This window comes from Ovis canadensis, chromosome 9, assembly GCF_042477335.2.
Source record: "Ovis canadensis isolate MfBH-ARS-UI-01 breed Bighorn chromosome 9, ARS-UI_OviCan_v2, whole genome shotgun sequence".
NCBI classification, from domain to species: Eukaryota; Metazoa; Chordata; class Mammalia; order Artiodactyla; family Bovidae; genus Ovis; species Ovis canadensis.
The window spans coordinates 15,260,021-15,279,076 of record NC_091253.1 but is presented as its reverse complement, the minus strand read 5'-3'; the positions used below and the strand labels follow the sequence as shown (position 1 = coordinate 15,279,076).

At 37.7% G+C, this 19,056-nt stretch overlaps 1 protein-coding gene across 1 annotated transcript in view; it reads left to right on the top strand.

The window, feature by feature from the left end:
- Positions 1 to 19,056, top strand: part of ADGRB3 (adhesion G protein-coupled receptor B3) — an 898,087-nt gene that overhangs the window by 833,710 nt on the left and 45,321 nt on the right. The window contains exons 23-26 of the mRNA XM_069599501.1: positions 2,308 to 2,374; positions 4,887 to 4,972; positions 12,148 to 12,246; positions 12,564 to 12,735. Coding sequence (XP_069455602.1) covers positions 2,308 to 2,374; positions 4,887 to 4,972; positions 12,148 to 12,246; positions 12,564 to 12,735 — 424 coding nt within the window. The remainder of the gene's footprint in view (positions 1 to 2,307; positions 2,375 to 4,886; positions 4,973 to 12,147; positions 12,247 to 12,563; positions 12,736 to 19,056) is intronic.

Genomic DNA, 19,056 nt, shown 5'->3' with positions numbered 1-19,056 from the left:
TCTGATTTCACAGATGATAATATATACTGGCAGCAACCATATTTTATCATGTTACTTCAAGTTTTGTTACTGTATTAGGGAGATATGTATTCAAATTCAAAGGCCAGGGGATCAGTAGATCACATTATAGAATGCCCAGGCTACAGAATAAATTAGAAGGGAGTAAAAGGGGGATGTGGTACCAGCCTACCCTGATCAGACCTGTAATACTGAGAATATTCTGTGGGAGAATTTGTCAAGTTTATATGTAATATGTCAAATGTAAAGCAGTGCAGTCTCATATTTTGCTTCATCTGCTCTTTAAAGTAGAGGAGACAGCTGAGAAATGGGGAGAAGGATGGCATCTTGTTAGAAGTTTAAGTCTTAAAAGGAGATGTCCTATTTAATTATCCTCGGGTTTGAGATAGGATTTGGGGCTAATTAGGCCCTTGGTGGGTTCATCTAAGTCGAAAGTGTGCCAAGAGACACCACTGGACCTGCCATCCCAAGGAAACTTCCAAAGAATTGCAAGAACTCACATCATCCGAGCACTTTTCTCATATAACCTACAGGATGGAACTGATAGTTTATGCTGTAGAGCTGTCTTCCTATACCACTGTTATCTTTAATCTATTATTTTTCAAAACAGCATGACTCCTTTTGAAAGCCACTGTGGTGGGGATATGGAAAGAAGTAGGATTATAGATGGCACAGTTCCAGCTCTCAAGGAGTGTATGATTGAAAATGAATGCAGTACAAGCAGGAGAGTACCAATTTGAAGATGAATTTACACAAAACTGCAGAAGTTTAGTGGCAGTCTTGGAGACGCCAAACTGAAGTGTTCTATCATACCTAAGGGCTTTTCCTCTAGGTGTTTTGTTTTAAAAATAGACATTAAATTGTTGATCTCAAAGTGGGAAAGTAGAATTTTATTAATTTGCTGTTATGACCAAGGAGCAATAACTAGATGCAGACTTGGAAAACACACACACACACACACATACACACACACTGACTTACATGGTAGCATCCACTATTAAATGTATATAATTCTGTGAGTTATCAAATGCATGAATCATGTTACCACCACCACAGCCAATATAAAAAAGTTCTTAGAAGAGGAGAGAACAGTATTGTTAAGCATTCTTTTTAATAAGTTTGTTTATTTATTTTGGCTGTGATGGGTCTTTGTTGCTGCACGGGCTTTTCCCTGGTGGCGGTGAGCAGGAGCTCATCTCGAGCTGTGGTGCTTTTCACTGGGGGAGCTTCTCTTGTTTCGTAACATGGGCTCTAGGGAGCAATGGCTTCAGTAGTTTCAGCACGTGGGGTCAGTAGTTGCAGCGCCCGGGCTCTTGAGGACAGGCTTAACAGTGGTGGCGCACAGACTTAGTGGCACTGTGGCCTGTGCGATCTTCCTGGGTCAGGGATCAAACCTGGGTCTCCTGCGTTGGCAGGTGGACTCTTTACCACTGAGCCATCAAGGAAGCCCCAGGTATTGTTGATTGTTGATTGCTGTTCATTTTGGAGGCAGCATGCTGATTCAGGGGACTGAGAGCTAATATGAAAGGGTCAGAGGTCAAGGAGAGGTGCATGAAGTGATAGACATGGCTCTGATCCGGAAGACCTCTTGACAGTCCTTTGCTGTGACAGAATGAGCATTTGTACCTAAATGGTTACTGTCTTTGTCCATGAAAACCTGCACTTCTTGGGGAATCTAGTAATTGAAACAAACACAGCTACACTTATTTTCATTCAAAAGCTTATCTTTAGTGATTTTTTAGCAGTCTGGGAAAAAGTCAAATTGGAAGAAAGAAAAAAAAAACCATGCAAAATGTAGATTATCTGTTCCCTACAATGATGGCTTTTAAACCAATATCTTCCACTATCTCAATGGCCTCAAGGAAGAACAGGTAAATGCCATGTGTAAGTCTCTAAAAACACACTGTTCCTGCTTCAGAGTATACTTGAAAAATTCCATACTGGATATAAAGCAGCATTTTGCATAACTTAATAGTTACATTTGTACTGAAAGTCACTGTAAAAATCTCACTGCAACAGTAATTTGTCTAAAATGTTTTAACTGCCTGACAGTAAAGCCTTATAATCAGAGTTTCTTTCCTGTGAGAGGTATGTGGTATATGTTACTTCCGAAGTATGCTAATTTTAGCTTTTTTTCATGTCTTCCATGTATTTTTTAAAAAACTATGAACCTTTGAAATATGCCAGAATTCCAAGACTAAGCACATAGTCCAAACTATTTGTGTCACACGTTAGTGATCTAATACATGTCACTAATTGGTGTTAGTTTTTATCTGATGTTCTTTCCAGTTGCTGGCTCTCTCTTGAAGGAGGTCTACTCTACGCCTTTGTGGGACCTGCAGCTGCTGTTGTCCTGGTAAACACCAAAATCAGCTTAATTGTTTTTCTTAACAAAGGAAGTCTACTTTGCTTCCATTAGAGCGACACTTTCGTATTGATTGTGCAGACATTTTAAAGTTTGATGAATTGTTACTTAAATTTTAATGTTGACATCTATCCAGTGCTTTATTACACTAAAATATTCTTATTTTGAAGCCTGACGAATACTAAGCATGAGAGTATGGGATTTCTCTTTCAGGAATTTCACATTTGTGAAGAAGTGTGAGTAAGTTTCAGTAAATTCTTCCTTGTTAACATATAGAATTTCCTCATATATTATTATTTCACCTTTACACGATTACACCTTTATACTTTCATAATATGATCTACATAATTATTCAGATCTCTTAATTTGGTGTCTGGGGCTGACACCAAATATCAACAAGCAAGTGTATGTTCATGTGTCAACGTTTCTCCTCCTCACTGCTGCAGATGTTTTGAACTGGACATTTCTTTGTTGTGGGGCTGTCCTGTGTATTTATCAGAACCACTGGCATCTACCTGCTAAATAGCAATGGCACCCTTCAAGTTGTAATAATCAGAAAATGTCTCCAGAGATTTTGCAGTGTTCACTGAGGGTACAAGTCATCCCCCTCTAGTTGAGAACCCCTACCATATTTATGCATGAAGTTTTACAAATTTTTCTTTTTTGAATCACCAAATAATTCCTTTGCGTGTTTATTTATAGGAACATGAAAATTTTCCACAAACTTGCCTTTCCTCTGTGTCTCTGAATTTATTGATTACAGATCTTTTTTATCTAATAAATCTTTGAAAAATGTCAGAGAAGAAAGAAACAATCTGAATTAAATACAAAGATGCGTTTCACTGTACAATCAGATTTCTAATTGAAAAGTTACCTTTTCGATTCTTGAATCATTCAATAAGTTGGAAGCTGGAGATATCTTTCTTAATAGCTCTATGTGGTTTTCTTTCTTTAAAGTTTGTTCTTCCTCCTCTAAATTATAAAAGGGAGCAGAAACTTGGTGATTTACAAGAACAATCTAGGCATGAGTGTTAGAAGAGCATAGGAAAACTAAAACTCTCAGACATACTTCTAGCCACTGCATTGAATTTTTATTTAATCGACTGAATTACTTCCCTAGGCTTCTAGATTAATATACACATAACCCTAAAGTGAAGAAACAATGAGTATGTGTGTAATTGAAAGACAAAAGGTCTTTGGAGTGGTGATGAATTCTCTCATGTTTAAATTGTAGATTAATAGAATCCACAGAATACAGGGTTTTTTAGTTCAAATATAGATATACAAAGATGAGTCAGTCTTTCGCTTGATCGAATTTTATCTTGTTAGGGAGCTATGAAGAGTGACCCCTTCTAAGTCTTTACCTAACAGTTTCTTTGGATCTTCTTTACACCAGTAATTAAGCAGACTCTAGCTTTATATTCCATCTGCTCAAAGTATATTGGAGAAGTAGAAGTTCCTGCTTCATTTAAAACATCTTTTTCACAAGCTGCTAGTTGCAATGTACAGGCTTCACCATTTGCAGTGGGTGTCACACCAAGATTCTTTTGACCGTGGAGGGTAAGGGACAGGAAGGCAAAAAGGAGAAAATATTTTTCCTCGATTATCTTGGTTTCAGCATTGTACTGGATTCCTTTATCAGGAAGTGCTAGTAGGCTAGAGAACCCAGCGCACTTATAATAAAGCCGCTACAACTAGACCACAGCTCTCTCTACAGCATTTTACAGTTTGACTTGAGAAAGATGAATATGTGTGATTTCATCTCAGCTGTGTTATGCAAGAGACCTTTTAAATGGATAGAAGAGTCTTAGAGATGCTGAGACTGGTTCAATAGAGCACATTATAAAAATTAGTGTAAGTGTCCATCTGAAAGGATGCTGGTGAATTGAATAGCCTTTCCCCTTTGTCCAGAAAACCAAGGTGCATTAAAATGCCCCCAGTCTCATGGGAGAAAACAGTTGCACAGCATGAAGAACTGAGGCATTCTGTTCTCCCAGTTCTAGGCAATGACAAACCTTAGCACCTTTGCCTGGCAGGACTCACCCTGGCTGCACTTTGCAAGACATAATCTTCTGATACCCAGACATAGTGTAAAGCTCATTAGTCCATTTGTGTTATTCAGGGATGATTCAGAGAAAAGAATGCTAGATTGGCATAATATGGCAATTTAAAAGTTAGGCCGTGCAATATTAATTTCCTCAGTATTAACTGCAAAACATGGACAGTAAATGGGCTGAAACATGGACAGTAAATGGGCTGAAAATACTTCAGAACATTAAAGTAACCCACCTAGCCAACTCACGGGAATCCTTTAAGAGATGGACACTAACACTACTGGTAAATTGCCCTGTTTTCCTGTATGCACTTATAAAATACTTGAGAAGGGCTTCCTGTCACTACCATTGTGAGTATAGAATTCTGCCACGGTTGTGAATGGATAAAAGTGGGTTCTCAAGAAAAATCAGGGACCTGATTCCCTTCAACCTTTGTTTCTGTCTGACAGGTCAACATGGTGATTGGCATTTTGGTATTTAATAAACTTGTTTCAAGAGATGGGATCCTAGATAAAAAGCTCAAACACAGAGCCGGGTAAGCTGCAATTGGTGGATTTTGAAGGGTGTTTACAGCATGTCCCATACACCAGTCCCAGATCACCGACTGCATTTGACTGGGCCTTGGACTTTGTTCTTGAGAAACTGGTGTGTATGGTGGACTATGCCATTCGAGCTTCCAATGGGCTATTCTTAAGAGGTATCAGCAAAATCTGAAATTAATTAAAGAGTCTGTTAAGAAAATCTAGATTTGTTTGTGTGTATTGCCTGTTTGTAAGGTAAGAAGATTAAATATTAAGGCTAGACTTGAAATAATTGTTCTTGGGTGAGAGTTTCAAAGCCCTCCTAGTTTTAGTCACAAAGGACAGGAGGATAGATTGAACCTAATTACAGTATGGGACATGACAGAATAAGGACAAGCAAACCTTACTAGGGCAAAAATATGGCATTTTATTTGTTCATTGTATATATCAGAAAAATTCTTCACTCGAAATAATTAGAAAACACTAGTTTTATCATACATTCATTTTTATGATGTTTTCACTATAACCTGCTAGAAAGTTACTCATAATTTTCACTTGTACATTTTAACCACTTATAAAATAATGCAAAATATCTCCTTTAATTTTACTGTTATTATAATATCACCATATCTAATGACAATAACATTTTATAAGCAGGTTGGTAGCATCTTTTTAAAGTTATATCATTAACTCATAAATTTGTAAAACCTTGAATGAAATAGTAATGTTTTTAAATTTCCCTTTGAATCTTTTCTTATAAAAAGTTTATAGCTTTCCTCTTTCTGTTTAACTGTATCCCCATTCAAAGCTTACCCCAGATGTTCTCATTTCTTTAATAATCTATGGTATCCTTAATGGTCATTGTATTTTATCACTGGCTGGTGGGAATTTTAAATCGTTCGTGTGTTTATAATCCATGTAAGAATTTAAGAGACAAGATAGGCTGGGCATTTTCCCCCTATTAAAAGATTAGGTTTAATGGCTTTCAGTATGAAGTTAGATATCATTTACATCGAACATTAGAACTACAATGATGTAATAAACACATAATTGGCGATTCCTTTCTGAGCGGAAATCACTTCCCATCTGGAGACCTCTTTCATTTCAGATAAGTCTCTAAGGCAACTTGAAATAGGCAGACTTGAGCTTGCATAGACACTGAGCTTCCTATGCCATTTAAATTTGAAACTTTCACACTATTAATCGATAGTTTGAAGTGGTTAAATTGGAGCAACAGCTACTTCAGTTATTTCTGCCTAGGTTAATCATGTTAGAATAATTCATTCTGGGTACTGGATATAGAAACTCACTTCTGCCACTAGTGGTGTAAAGTTGTATAATTACTTGCTAAAATTGAGGGTGGAGTGGGTTAGTGGTTAAGATAAAGCTTGGAAGTAAAGAGAAAATCATGCTCAGAAAATCAGCTAATCATGCTTAGCTCTGCAGTTTCTTAGCTCTGTGTGTCTTTGGACATGTTATTTCATCTTTCTACAGCTCAGTCTTCTTACCTGTAAAATGGGGGTAGTAACTCTTACTTCATGATAGAATATATAAAAAAAAATGTGTATAAAGCATTCACTAGAGTATCTAGCAAATAGCAAGCAAGCACTCACTCACTATTGGTGACTCTTGTTATGATGGGTGAGATGAAGAAGCCAAGCAGGACAGCTTGTTTGCAAAGGACCCTGAACTTCTGTCGAGCAAGCACTCATGATACCACCATTCATGACACTGAGATCAGAAAAAGAGATGAAAAAAAAAAAAAGAAAAAGAGATGAGATTATCAGAATAAGCATAATGCTAAGGATTTATTAAAGTCAGTCAGTATTGTTTTCCTCATTTGATTGTTTTATATGTAATTTGATTCATGTAACTCTTTGTAAGGCAGAACATAGGTGTAGGAGAAATGACATTATCTTTATGAATATAGAAATTATCCATTTCAGTATACATATTAATTTTAAAATCCCTGTTTCTAAAAATGTCATAGAAGTTGCATCTGTTTTACTGGGAAAACTGAGTCAAACAGTTTTTTTTGTTGTTGTTTCCTTGTTCAAAGGCCACTACTAGAGAAATACAAATAAAGTTAATACAAGTTAAAACAGCAGAATGTTGGTTACTGTCCAAAGCAGAAAAAGATTATTAATAAATTAATGATTCTAGGCTTAATTTTTTATAATAGAAAATGCTATTTTAGCTTAAAGATTGAAATTTGCTCTCTATTCCAATGTGTGACTGAATGAATTTTTCAGATCTGAACATTTGCAGCGAATTTTTAGTTCCCAGAGAAGCAGTGAGGCCAATAACACAGACTTCAGTGAAGAACAGATAATCAGAATTATCTAAAGAAACATCAGTCAAGAAGCTAGCTGATTAATTTAATTGATACTCTAATTGTAAATATAGACCATTTCAGGTTATTAGAATATATATATATATACATACATAAATACAAATATACATATACATATGTGTGTGTATATATATATATATGTGTGTGTATATATATATATATACACCAAGTGTTTCTTTTGAAACATTATAATTTGGAATCAAATATAGTACCAACATGGAGAAGGAAATAGCAACCCACTCCAGTATTCTTGCCTGGAGAATCCCATGGACGGAGGAGCTTGGTGGGCTACAGTCCACGGGTCGCAAAGAGTCGGACATGACTGAGCGACATGTTCTATTGTATCAACATATTCCTCCCCCCATTTTACCTACTTCTTAATCTCCTTTCTTCTTTTCATCATCAATTATTGCCAAGCAAATAGTTTATGCTCAATAAAGATTGATAAAAGAATGGGTGAATGAATATTAAAACAATAATATAATAATTTGACAAGTTTTGTAATACCCAAACTAGAAAAACTTTTTTCTAATACATAAAGTATAGTTAGTTACCAAGGGGGAATTTATTGCAAATATCAACATATATTAAGTGATATTTGGAAAAAGTGAGAATAAGATAAAATGACATGTATCTTTTTAGAACATCTCAAACAAGATATTTCATTTTCTTTTTTCCTGCAATGGAACTTTCTTATCTACTGTTATGAAGTATATAATGTGAAGAATATTGGTATAGGCATTCTCCTGGGAGCAGATGCAAAGACACTGGCCACTTCTTGAACCATTCATGAACCAAACTGGGTAGACTGTTATTAGTTATTCCTTGGAAAAGTCTGGATACTTGTGCCTAGTACCTTTGCCCTATTTTGAATTAGTAAAGTGAATAATTTAGAATCATGTTCTCCACCCCCACATCTAACTCTGAGAGTTTTGATCTTTCTCATGGGGTCTACTGATAAATCTGCTTCCTTAATAACTTTCATATTTATCATCTTATCAAAGTTCGATTCACCAATGAAGGCACCTCTTTAAAAGAAACCAGACATTCTGAATTATGAGCCCCTTGTCACTTTCTCTGTTTTACCATTTTTAGTTTAAACATGGTACTACAGGTCCACCACAATATTAGTCTTTTAAAAAACCTACTTGGAAAACCTGATCAGTTCAGTTCAGTCCAACTCTTTGTGACCCCATGGACTGCAGCACACCAGGCCTCCCTGTCCATCACCAACTCCCGGAATTTACTCAAACTCATGTTCATTGAGTCGGTGATGCCATCCAACCATATCATCCTCTGTCGTCCCCTTCTCCTCCTGCCTTCAATCTTTCCCAGCATCACGGTCTTTTCAAATGAGTCAGTTCTTCACATCAGGTGGCCAGAGTATTAGAGTTTCAGCTTCCACGCCAGTCCTTCCAAGGAATATTCAGGACTGATTTCCTTTAGGATGGACTGGTTGGATCTCCTTGCAGTCCAAGGGACTCTCAGGAGTCCTCTCCAACACCACAATTCAAAAGCATAAATTGTTTGGTGCTCAGCTTTCTTTATAGTCCAACTCTCATATCCATACATGACTACTGGAAAAACCAGAACATTGACTAGATGGACCTTTGTTGGCAAAGTAATGTCTCTGCTTTGAATATACTATCTAGGTTGATCATAACTTTTCTTCCAAGGAGCAAGTGTCTTAATTTCATGGCGGCAGTAACCATCTGCAATGATTTTGGAGCCCCCAAAAATAAAGTCTGTCACTGTTTCCACTGTTTCCCCATATATTTGCCATGAAGTGATGGGACCAGATGCCATGATCTTAATTTTCTGAATGTGAGTTTTAAGCTAACATTTTCACTCTCCTCTTTAACTTTCATCAAGAGGCTCTTTAGTTCTTCTCTTTCTGCCATAATTGTGGTGTTATCTGCATATCTGAGGTTATTGATATTTATCCCGGCAATCTTGATTCCAGCTTGTGCTTTATTCAGTCCAGCGTTTCTCATGATGTACTCTGCATATAAGTTAAATAAGCTGGGTGACAATATAAAGCCTTGACATACCCCTTCCCCAATTTGGAACCAGTCCATAGTTCCATGTCCAGTTCTAACTGTTGCTTCTTGACCTGCATACAGATTCCTCAGGAGGCATATCAGGTGGTCTGGTATTCCCATCTCTTTCAGAATTTTCCACAGTGTGCTGTGATCCACACAGTCAAAGGCTTTGGCATAGTCAATAAAGTAGAAGTAGATGTTCTTCTGGAGCTCTCTCACTTTTTTATGATACAACAGATGTTGGCAATTTGATCTCTGGTTCCTCTGCCTTTTCTGAATCCAGCTTGAATATCTGTAAGTTCTTGGTTCACATACTATTGAAACCTCACTGGGAGAATTTTGAGCATTACTTTGCTATCATGTGAGATGAGTGCAATTTTGTGGTAGTTTAACATTCTTTGGCATTGCCTTTCTTTGGGTTTGGAATGAAAACTACCTTTTCCAGACCTGTGGCCACTGCTGTTTTCCAAATTTGCTGGCATATTGAGTACAGCACTTTCATAGTATCACCTTTTAGGATCTGATATAGCTCAACTGGCATTCCATCACCTCCACTAGCTTTGTTCATAGTGATACTTCCTAAGGCCCACTTGACTTCACACTCCAGGATGTCTGGCTCTAGGTGAGTGATCACACCATCATAGTTATCTGGGTCATGAAAATCTTCTGTGTATTCTTGCCACCTCTTCTTAATATCTTCTGCTTCTGTTAGCTCCATACCATTTCTGTCCTTTATTATGCCCATCTTTGCATGAAATGTTCCCTTGGTATCTCTAATTTTCTTGAAGAGATCTCTAGTCTTTCCCATTTTATTATTGTCCTCTACTTCTTTGCATTGATTGCTGAGGAATGCTTTCTTATCTCTCCTTGCTGTTCTTTGGAACTCTGCATTAAATGGGTATATCTTTCCTTTTCTCCTTTTCCTTTCACTTCTCTTCTTTCCTCAGCTATTTGTAAGGCCTCCTCACACAACGATTTTGCCTTTTTGCATTTCTTTTTTCTTGGGGATGGTCTAGATCACTGCCTCCTGTACAATGTCTTGAACCTCCGTCCATAGTTCATCAGGCACTCTGTCTAGCAGATCTAGTCCCTTGATTTGATTTGTTACTTCCACTGTATAATCATAAGGGATTTGATTCAGGTCATACCTGAATGGTTTAGTGGTTTTCCCTACTTTCTTCAATTGAAGTCTGAATTTGGCAATAAGGAGTTCATGATCTGAGCCACAGTCAGCTCCCAGTCTTGTTTTTGCTGACTGTATGGAGCTTCTCCATCTTTGGCTGCAGAGAATATAATGAGTCTGATTTCAGTATGGATATCAGTGATGTCCATGTTTAGAGTCCTCTCGTGTTATTGGAAGAGGGTATTTGCTATGACAGTATGTTCTCTTGGCAAAACTCTGTTAGCTTTTGCCCTGCTTCATTCTGTACTCCAAGACCAAATTTGCCTGTTATTCCAGGTATCTGTTGACTTTCTCCTTTTTTATTCCAGTCCCCTGTGATAAAAAGGACATCTTCTTTTGCTATTAGGTCTAGAAGGTCTTGTACGTCTTCATGGGACCGTTCAACTTCAGCTTCTTTGGCATTACTGGTCAGGGCATACATAGACTTGGATTACTGTGATATTGAATGGAAACGAACAGAGATCATTCTGTCATTTTTGAGATTGCACCCAAGTACAGAATTTCAGACTCTTGTTGACTATGAGAGCCATTCCATTTCTTCTAAGGGATTCTTGCCCACAGTAGTAGATAAAATGGTCATCTGAATTAAATTCACCCATTCCAATACATTTTAGTTCACTGATTCCTAAAATGTCGAAATACAGGGAAAGCCTGTATTTTACACATAAACATCACATGGTAATGGATGAGAAACCACAGAAGATCATTTCAAGGTGTTTTGAAGTTTGATTCAAATAATCTCATTTTGGTTTCTCCTAAGAGGGTAAGGTTCTGTTAAACCATTTGTTTACAAAATACTCTTTTCTAAAGAAAAATATGTCAAGTTTTTCTACATCATGTGTCTGAATTTATCCGCAGAATCCTCTAGACTTGAATATACCATTTAAAAATTATTATATTATGTCTGTGACAAAATGTTCAGAAAGAACGTTTTGAACTTAGTAACTATATTAAATGTGTCTTATTAAAGTTAAACTGTCACTCTGTTTATTAGCAACTAATACTTCATCAAATTTATCAATCTCTGTATTCAGATCATCCTAAAATATAGGATCAATTCATTGATGCTAAATGAAATTTCAAAATGTAAATATGTTTGGTTAAAGGCTACATCTTCCTCATAGGACTAAAGGCTCATAATATGTATGTCCTTATGTTGGAGTTCTGAGATACCTGTGTGTATTTCAGAAGGTTTTAATTGATATTATGTTCCTCTTGTAAATGACATTGAAAATCTCTGAAACTAGGAATCCTTACCTGTTTGATTATCAAGGTTCTGAATAAAGGGTTTTCACTGTATGTCCACACAAATACATACTTACGTTTAACTCAGTGTATTGAGCAACTTTGACCTGTAGATACAAGGCCCATTTGTGGTATAAGTGATCAAAATATGCTTTGCATGTAACAAAGGGCCATATTATTAAGAGGTAAATGTTACAAAAATAATGTGTAGTGTAAATGCATCTTTAAACACAACCAAGAGAATTCCTCTTTGATAAATATGCTTTTCTGCATGAAATCATGTTTAAAAGCTAACTTATAGCAGCAACTTTTTTTGGTGACAATTCAATATTTTGTTCTTTTTGTGGGTGTTCTGTTTGTTTGCAGTCAGATGAGTGAGCCTCATAGCGGTTTGACGCTCAAATGTGCCAAGTGTGGAGTAGTTTCAACAACAGCTTTATCAGCCACCACCGCCAGTAATGCCATGTTAGTCCCAATCATTTACATCTTCTTGTTACAAATGTTTTACCGTGCATGTGAGAAAATGCTATGATGGAAAATAAATCATATTCGCTAATATTAGAACTAAGAACATACGTTTATGTTTGTAATTTGCAACTGCTTTTATAACTGTTGTGGGATTGCTTATCAAAAAATAAGTAAAACTGTGAAATCTTATCTGCTTTGTGGCTTCCAAGTTAATATATTGGTGCCACATACAAGAATGCTTTGTTGAGCGGGGATTAGGTTATGGCCTGAGGCGTACGTGCAGCTACGTAATGTCGCTTCTTCTCTTCCAACAGGGCGTCTCTCTGGAGCTCCTGTGTGGTGTTGCCCCTTCTGGCTCTGACGTGGATGTCTGCGGTTCTGGCTATGACAGACAAACGCTCCATCCTGTTCCAGATTCTTTTTGCTGTGTTTGATTCATTACAAGGCTTTGTGATAGTCATGGTCCACTGCATTCTTCGAAGAGAGGTGAGAAAGATCCTTCTTGCAGGAGTGAGGAATGATACTTACAAGAGTATTTTCCATGTTAATAAATAGGATCTTTTCTTTTAATAACTGGATCTTAAGATTAAAGCCGGTCTCCTCCAAAGACAATTGTTGGAGCATCAATGCTCAAGGAAAAGGTTAAGGCAAACGGGACTCCTTGGACTCTGAAAATGACAGATTAAAGCAAATGGCACCAAGCAAGGAGAAACACCAGCAGAGGTGCCAAGAGAGGCTATGATACAATCACAGGTAGAGATAAGAGTGTGGGCGGCCTGTCTGTAAAAGATAATATGATGCTGTTTCTTAAAGCTGTTCCCTAACTTGAGCTTCTACACACGGCATAACCCCATTCCTCATACTTCACTAATTTTGTTTTAGATGGAAAATTTTGAAGATGAATGAGCAATTCTTTTGTCTCTGTACTAAGGTATGGTTAAGGTTACTCAAAAGGGATGATTTCGATATGGATTTGATGCTTAGAAAACACACACACACACCCAAAAATGGCCACAGTGGAGCATGATGGACAGTCCCCAAGGACTGTAGGTCTATAATCACAGCGTTTCTCCAGGTTCTGGTGAGGTTTGCTGGTAGCACTGAGAGAAGGAAGTCATCCTTCATGTACTGAGACTGACTTGCACCAAATCTATCCAGATGAGTGATGGAGTTCACACTTAAATTGTTTAGGGATAAAATATTGTTTTCCAACTGGTGCAAAAATTATTCTGAGTGCTTGCAAGCAGTGACACAGTGTTTACAAGGTTTCTGAGTCATTTTAGCATTTACTCTGAGGATGGTGGTGACTAAAACACACAGTGACACAGTGCCATGCTAGTAACTTTGAGAAGATGGTTCGGTTCAGTTCAGTTGCTCAGTCGTGTCCGACTCTTTGTGACCCCATGAATCGCAGCACGCCAGGCCTCCCTGTCCATCACCATCTCCCGGAGTTCACTCAGACATCCATCGAGTCGGTGATGCCACCCAGCCGTCTCATCCTCGGTCATCCCCTTCTCCGCCTGCCCCCAATCCCTCCCAGCATCAGAGCCTTTTCCAATGAGTCAACTCTTCGCGTGAGGTGGTCAAAGTACTGGAGCTTCTGCTTTGGCATCATTCCTTCCAAAGAAATCCCAGGGCTGATCTCCTTCAGAATGGACTGGTTGGATCTCCTTGCAGTCCGAGGGACTCTCAAGAGTCTTCTCCAACACCACAGTTCAAAAGCATCAATTCTTTGGCTCTCAGCCTTCTTCACAGTCCAACTCTCACATCCATATATGACCACAGGAAAAACCATAGCCTTGACTAGACGGACCTTAGTCAGCAAAGTAATGTCTCTGCTTTTGAATATACTATCTAGGTTGCTCATAACATTCTTTCCAAGGAGTAAGCGTCTTTTAATTTCATGGCTGCAGTCACCATCTGCAGTGATTTTGGAGCCCAAAAAAATAAAGTCTGACACTGTTTCTACTGTTTCCCCATCTATTTCCCATGAAGTGATGGGACCAGATGCCATGATCTTCGTTTTCTGAATGTTGAGCTTTAAGCCAACTTTTTCGCTCTCCTCTTTCACTTTCATCAAGAGGCTTTTTAGCTCCTCTTCACTTTCTGCCATAAGGGTGGTATCATTTGCATATCTGAGATTATTGATATTTCTCCCGGCAATCTTGATTCCAGCTTGTCTTTCTTCCAGTCCAGCATTTCTCATGATGTACTCTGCATAGAAGTTAAATAAGCAGGGTGACAATATACAGCCTTGACGTACTCCTTTCCCTATTTGGAACCAGTCTGTTGTTCCATGGCCAGTTCTAACTGTTGCTTTCTGACCTGCATACAGATTTCTCAAGAGGCAGGTTAGGTGGTCTTGTATTCCCATCTCTTTCAGAATTTTCCACAGTTTATTGTGATCCACACAGTCAAAGGCTTTGGCATAGTCAATAAAGCAGAAATAGATGTTTTTCTGGAACTCTCTTGCTTTTTCCATGATCCAGCAGATGTTGGCAATTTGATCTCTGGTTCCTCTGCCTTTTCTAAAACCAGCTTGAACATCAGGGAGTTCACAGTTCACATATTGCTGAAGCCTGGCTTGGAGAATTTTGAGCATTACTTTACTAGCAGGTGAGATGAGTGCAATTATGCAGTAGTTTGAGCATTCTTTGGCATTGCCTTTCTTTGGATTTGAAATGAAAACTGACCTTTTCCAGTCCTGTGGCCACTACTGAGTTTTCCAAGTGTGCTGGCATATTGAGTGCAGCACTTTCACAGCATCATCTTTCAGGATTTGAAACAGCTCAACTGGAATTCCATCACCTCCACTAGCTTTGTTTGTAGTGATGCTTTCTAAGGCCCACTTGACTTCACATTCCAGGATGTCTGGCTCTAGATTATCCATTGTCATTTGTATTATCTAGCTTTCATGAGAGCTTTATTATGATGTGCATATTGCGAAATGGCGCATGTGCATCTGAGTACACATCCCATAGCTTTTACAGTGATGTGTGAAGGTAAGCAAAGTTCTTACCTCATTTACCAAATGAGGAGAACAATGTTTCTGAGCTCCTTTAGTATAATACAGGTGTCAGCCATAAACCCACAAGTATATTCCAGTAATATTGTATGATGAAACACAAGGAAAACAGAAGAATGACTTCACATTTCAAGGGGAAAGGGAATTTCATCATTTAAAAGATCTGACCTAGCTCACCGTTGCCAGGACATCACAAATTACTACCTAGAATATCAGCATTAAAAACATTTTAAGTGTTGAATTTTTCATAGACCAAAGTCGCATGAAAATGTTCTTCTCTGACCATAACTATTAAAAGGTTATTGCTGAACCGCAAAAAGATGCCAGGATTCTTGGTCTGCAGAGGAGAAGAATTCAATCCAGGGCCAGAGACAAGGCTTGATCACTCAGAGCTTTTGTGTAATAAAGTTTTATTAAAGTATGAAAGAGACAGAGAAAGCTTCTGACATAGACACCAAAAGGGGGCAGAAAGAGGACCCTCTTGCTAGTGTTAGCAATGGAGTTATATACCTTTTAATTCGTTATTACAATGAATCAAAAGAATGTCTCAAGTTTGTGAAAATTTTACCAGACCCACTCCCACAGTTTACGTTTTCGGATAACAAGATTAGAATTTAACAATAGATCCTGCCGGACCCACTCCCATAATACCTTCTAAAATATCAGGATTAGTCAGGTTTTCAGGAAGGAGAAACTGTCCTCCAGCCCAATACATTGTTGTTTTATAATCCCTAGTACAGTTTAAACTGAATTGTGTAATTGACTAAGACTCTGGAGAATCCCAGGGACGGGGGAGCCGAACACGCCTGAAGCGACTTAGCAGCAGCAGCGAGGAATATAGAGGGAAAAAAAAAAAGTTTGTCCTTTTCTCCTCCTTGAGAATTCCAGACCCCTAGCTCCACTCCCGGGGAGCCTGGTGGGCCCCCGCCTATGGGGTCGCACAGAGTCGAACAGGATTAAAGCAACTTAGCAGCAGCAGAAGCAGCCGCATCTCCACTTCGAGAGCCCCAAACCCCTTTCTCCTTCTTGGGGGCCCTGGACTTCTTATCAGTCTGCCTAGGAATTGACTCTCTCACTATCCTGAGAGTTTTCTGTGTTAATATTATCTCTAAAATGTTTATGTAACAAAATTGTTCTAAGTGTGTGGACACTGTACTTCTTTGATTGATGATTCAGGGTGAACAATGTGGGCTGTAAGGAAGAGACATGATTTATCTGCATAAGATTTTCAGAAGATATTAATACTTTAGGTGTTAAAGAGGAGAAAATGTCCCATCTCTAAATTAAGTCTTTATTTTTCTTCAAGAATAAGCTCTCTAAAAAGCCTTAGGCTATGATCAAAGTATTCAGGTTTTAAAGTGACAGATATTTTGTTGGCTGATTATCAAATTTGTGCTGCTTACATGAAGAAAAATATTTGGCACAAAAATTCAGTTCAACCAGAACTTTTCCATACTTGCTAATTGGATTAAAAATTATCAAAAACATGAATTAAGAGTTCAGTTTCAGTTGCTCAATCATGTCCGACTCTTTGCGACCCCATGGACTGCAGCACGCCAGGCTTCCCTGTCCATCACCAACTCCCGGAGTTTACTCAAACTCATGTCTATTGAGTCGGTGATGCCATCCAAGCATCTCATCGTCTATCATCCCCTTCTCCTCCCACCTTCAATCTTTCCCAGCATCAGGGTCTTTTCCAAGGAGTCAGTTCTTCACATCTGAAACTCCACAGTATTGGAGTTTCAGCTTCAGCATCAGTCCTTCCAATGAATATTCAGGACTGATTTCCTTTAGGATGGACTGGTTGGATCTCCTTACTGTCCAAGTGACTCTCTTAAGAGTAATTAAATTAAATCATATATAAATACTTCTGTTAAATACGTGTCTGTAAATATATATTTTCTGTATTAATAGGAAGCAAAATATGGACTTTTGGCCCTGTTGTTGCATTTTCAATGATTAGTTCAAATTGAATAATTTTATTGTTGATAAATTAATAACAGAGTATCATGTCTCTCATTTTAACACTGAAATCATAAATTTCACATTCAGTAGTTTTACACTGACCCTTAAAAATACGCTGTAACGTTGCTAAAATACACAGAGAGTATTTCAGTTATAGGCAAGTCTCTTTCAGAATTCTTCAGTGGAAATTGTTACTGGAAAACCCAAAGAGCCTCTTAAATTTTGCAAATTCCAAAGAATGCATCATAAGCATATCTTACTGAATTCATAGAAGTTTTTGTTTGTTTGTTTGTTTGACCTTCTAAATGTGTATTGCCAGACACTAGCAATGTGTCTATCTGGCTGTGTGTGGACACACAGCTCTAGCATTAACCACAGTCCAGGAGAACAAGGCATCTTTCCATGTCCTTAGTGTCTCCTGTGAACAAACATTTCATAAAAACACACCAGAGCAAATGAACTCAGTAGCTACCTGTAAAATATTGGGTAATGACTCAGATCTATCACTCTACTTGATAATCTGATAGGAATTTTATATCTACTGCTTTTTTTCACTTTAAAACATTTCCTTCACAATTAAAAATAATTTATATGTACTCTTTGTTCTTTTTATTTCTTTAAAATTTATGGTGTTCTTGCTATGTGTCAGCACCTAGGCTAGATGTTTATTTTTTTATTTTTTAATTTATTTATTTGTTTGACTGTGTCACATGGCTAATAAGGTCTTAGTTCCCCAACCAGCCATCAAACCTGGACCCTTAGCAGTAAAAGCACAGAGTCCTAACCACTGGACAGCCAGGGAATTCCCTGGACGTCTTCTTTCTTAAAAGTATATAGTAAGAAAGGACATCAGTAGTTGCCTAGAGCTGGGGTGCACATTGGTAGAAAATAAGGGGCGACTGTCAGTGGGCATTGGGTTTCTTTTGAGGGTGATGAAAATATTTTCAAATTGGATTCTAGGGGTGGTTACTAAGAGCCTTTATACACCTTACATGGGTGACATTTACGATATGTAAATCCCATCCCAATAAAGCTGTTTTTAAAAACAAACAAACAAAAAAAGTATATGAGCAAACTAAGGAATATTTCCTTCAATGTAGAGAGAGGCTGGATAAAAATAAACATATTTCTGTGTCTGCGTATTTTGGTATATGCTAACATAATTTGGTTGTCTTTAGTCCTTAATGTTTCATCCAATATGATTCAAAATGCTTTCCCCATGTTTATTTCCACAGTCTTCTCTGAACCAGGTGGGTGTGCACAGGGGAGGAAGGGAGCTTTGCAGGTTAAGAAGGAGAAAATAAATGAAATACTGTAAAACACTGGCATTCTAAATGTTAAGGCGGGGCGGGGGGGAGTCTCTTCATTCATTTTTAAAGCACCACTGCTTTCAATGGGTCAAATTTTTCTAAACTATTACAAGTCAAGAAAGAAAGGAGAAAGGATCATTCTGGTATGATCTCAACTTAATTATATTTCACTTTTCTAAAAAATAAATCAGATTGATTATTTGCCTAGTAGTTGGTTGTGACTCCAAACTGAGATCTTAATGTTTAAATTTCATAACATGTATATTCTTGAAGTATGGTTTCTTCTTCTGAAGCCCCTTTCTCTTTTAAATTGCTTTAGCAGATGTCTCTGACAACAGAGAAAATGCAAAGAGGGAATGAGAATTTTTAAAAAATTAAACCATCTGATCACAACACATGACTTTCAGAAACCCACATCTTGAAAGCTAATGTGTCATACCTAATAAGGATAAGGATCTAATAAAAAATAATAAGGATAAAATAGAAAATAGAAAAAAATAGGTGTTT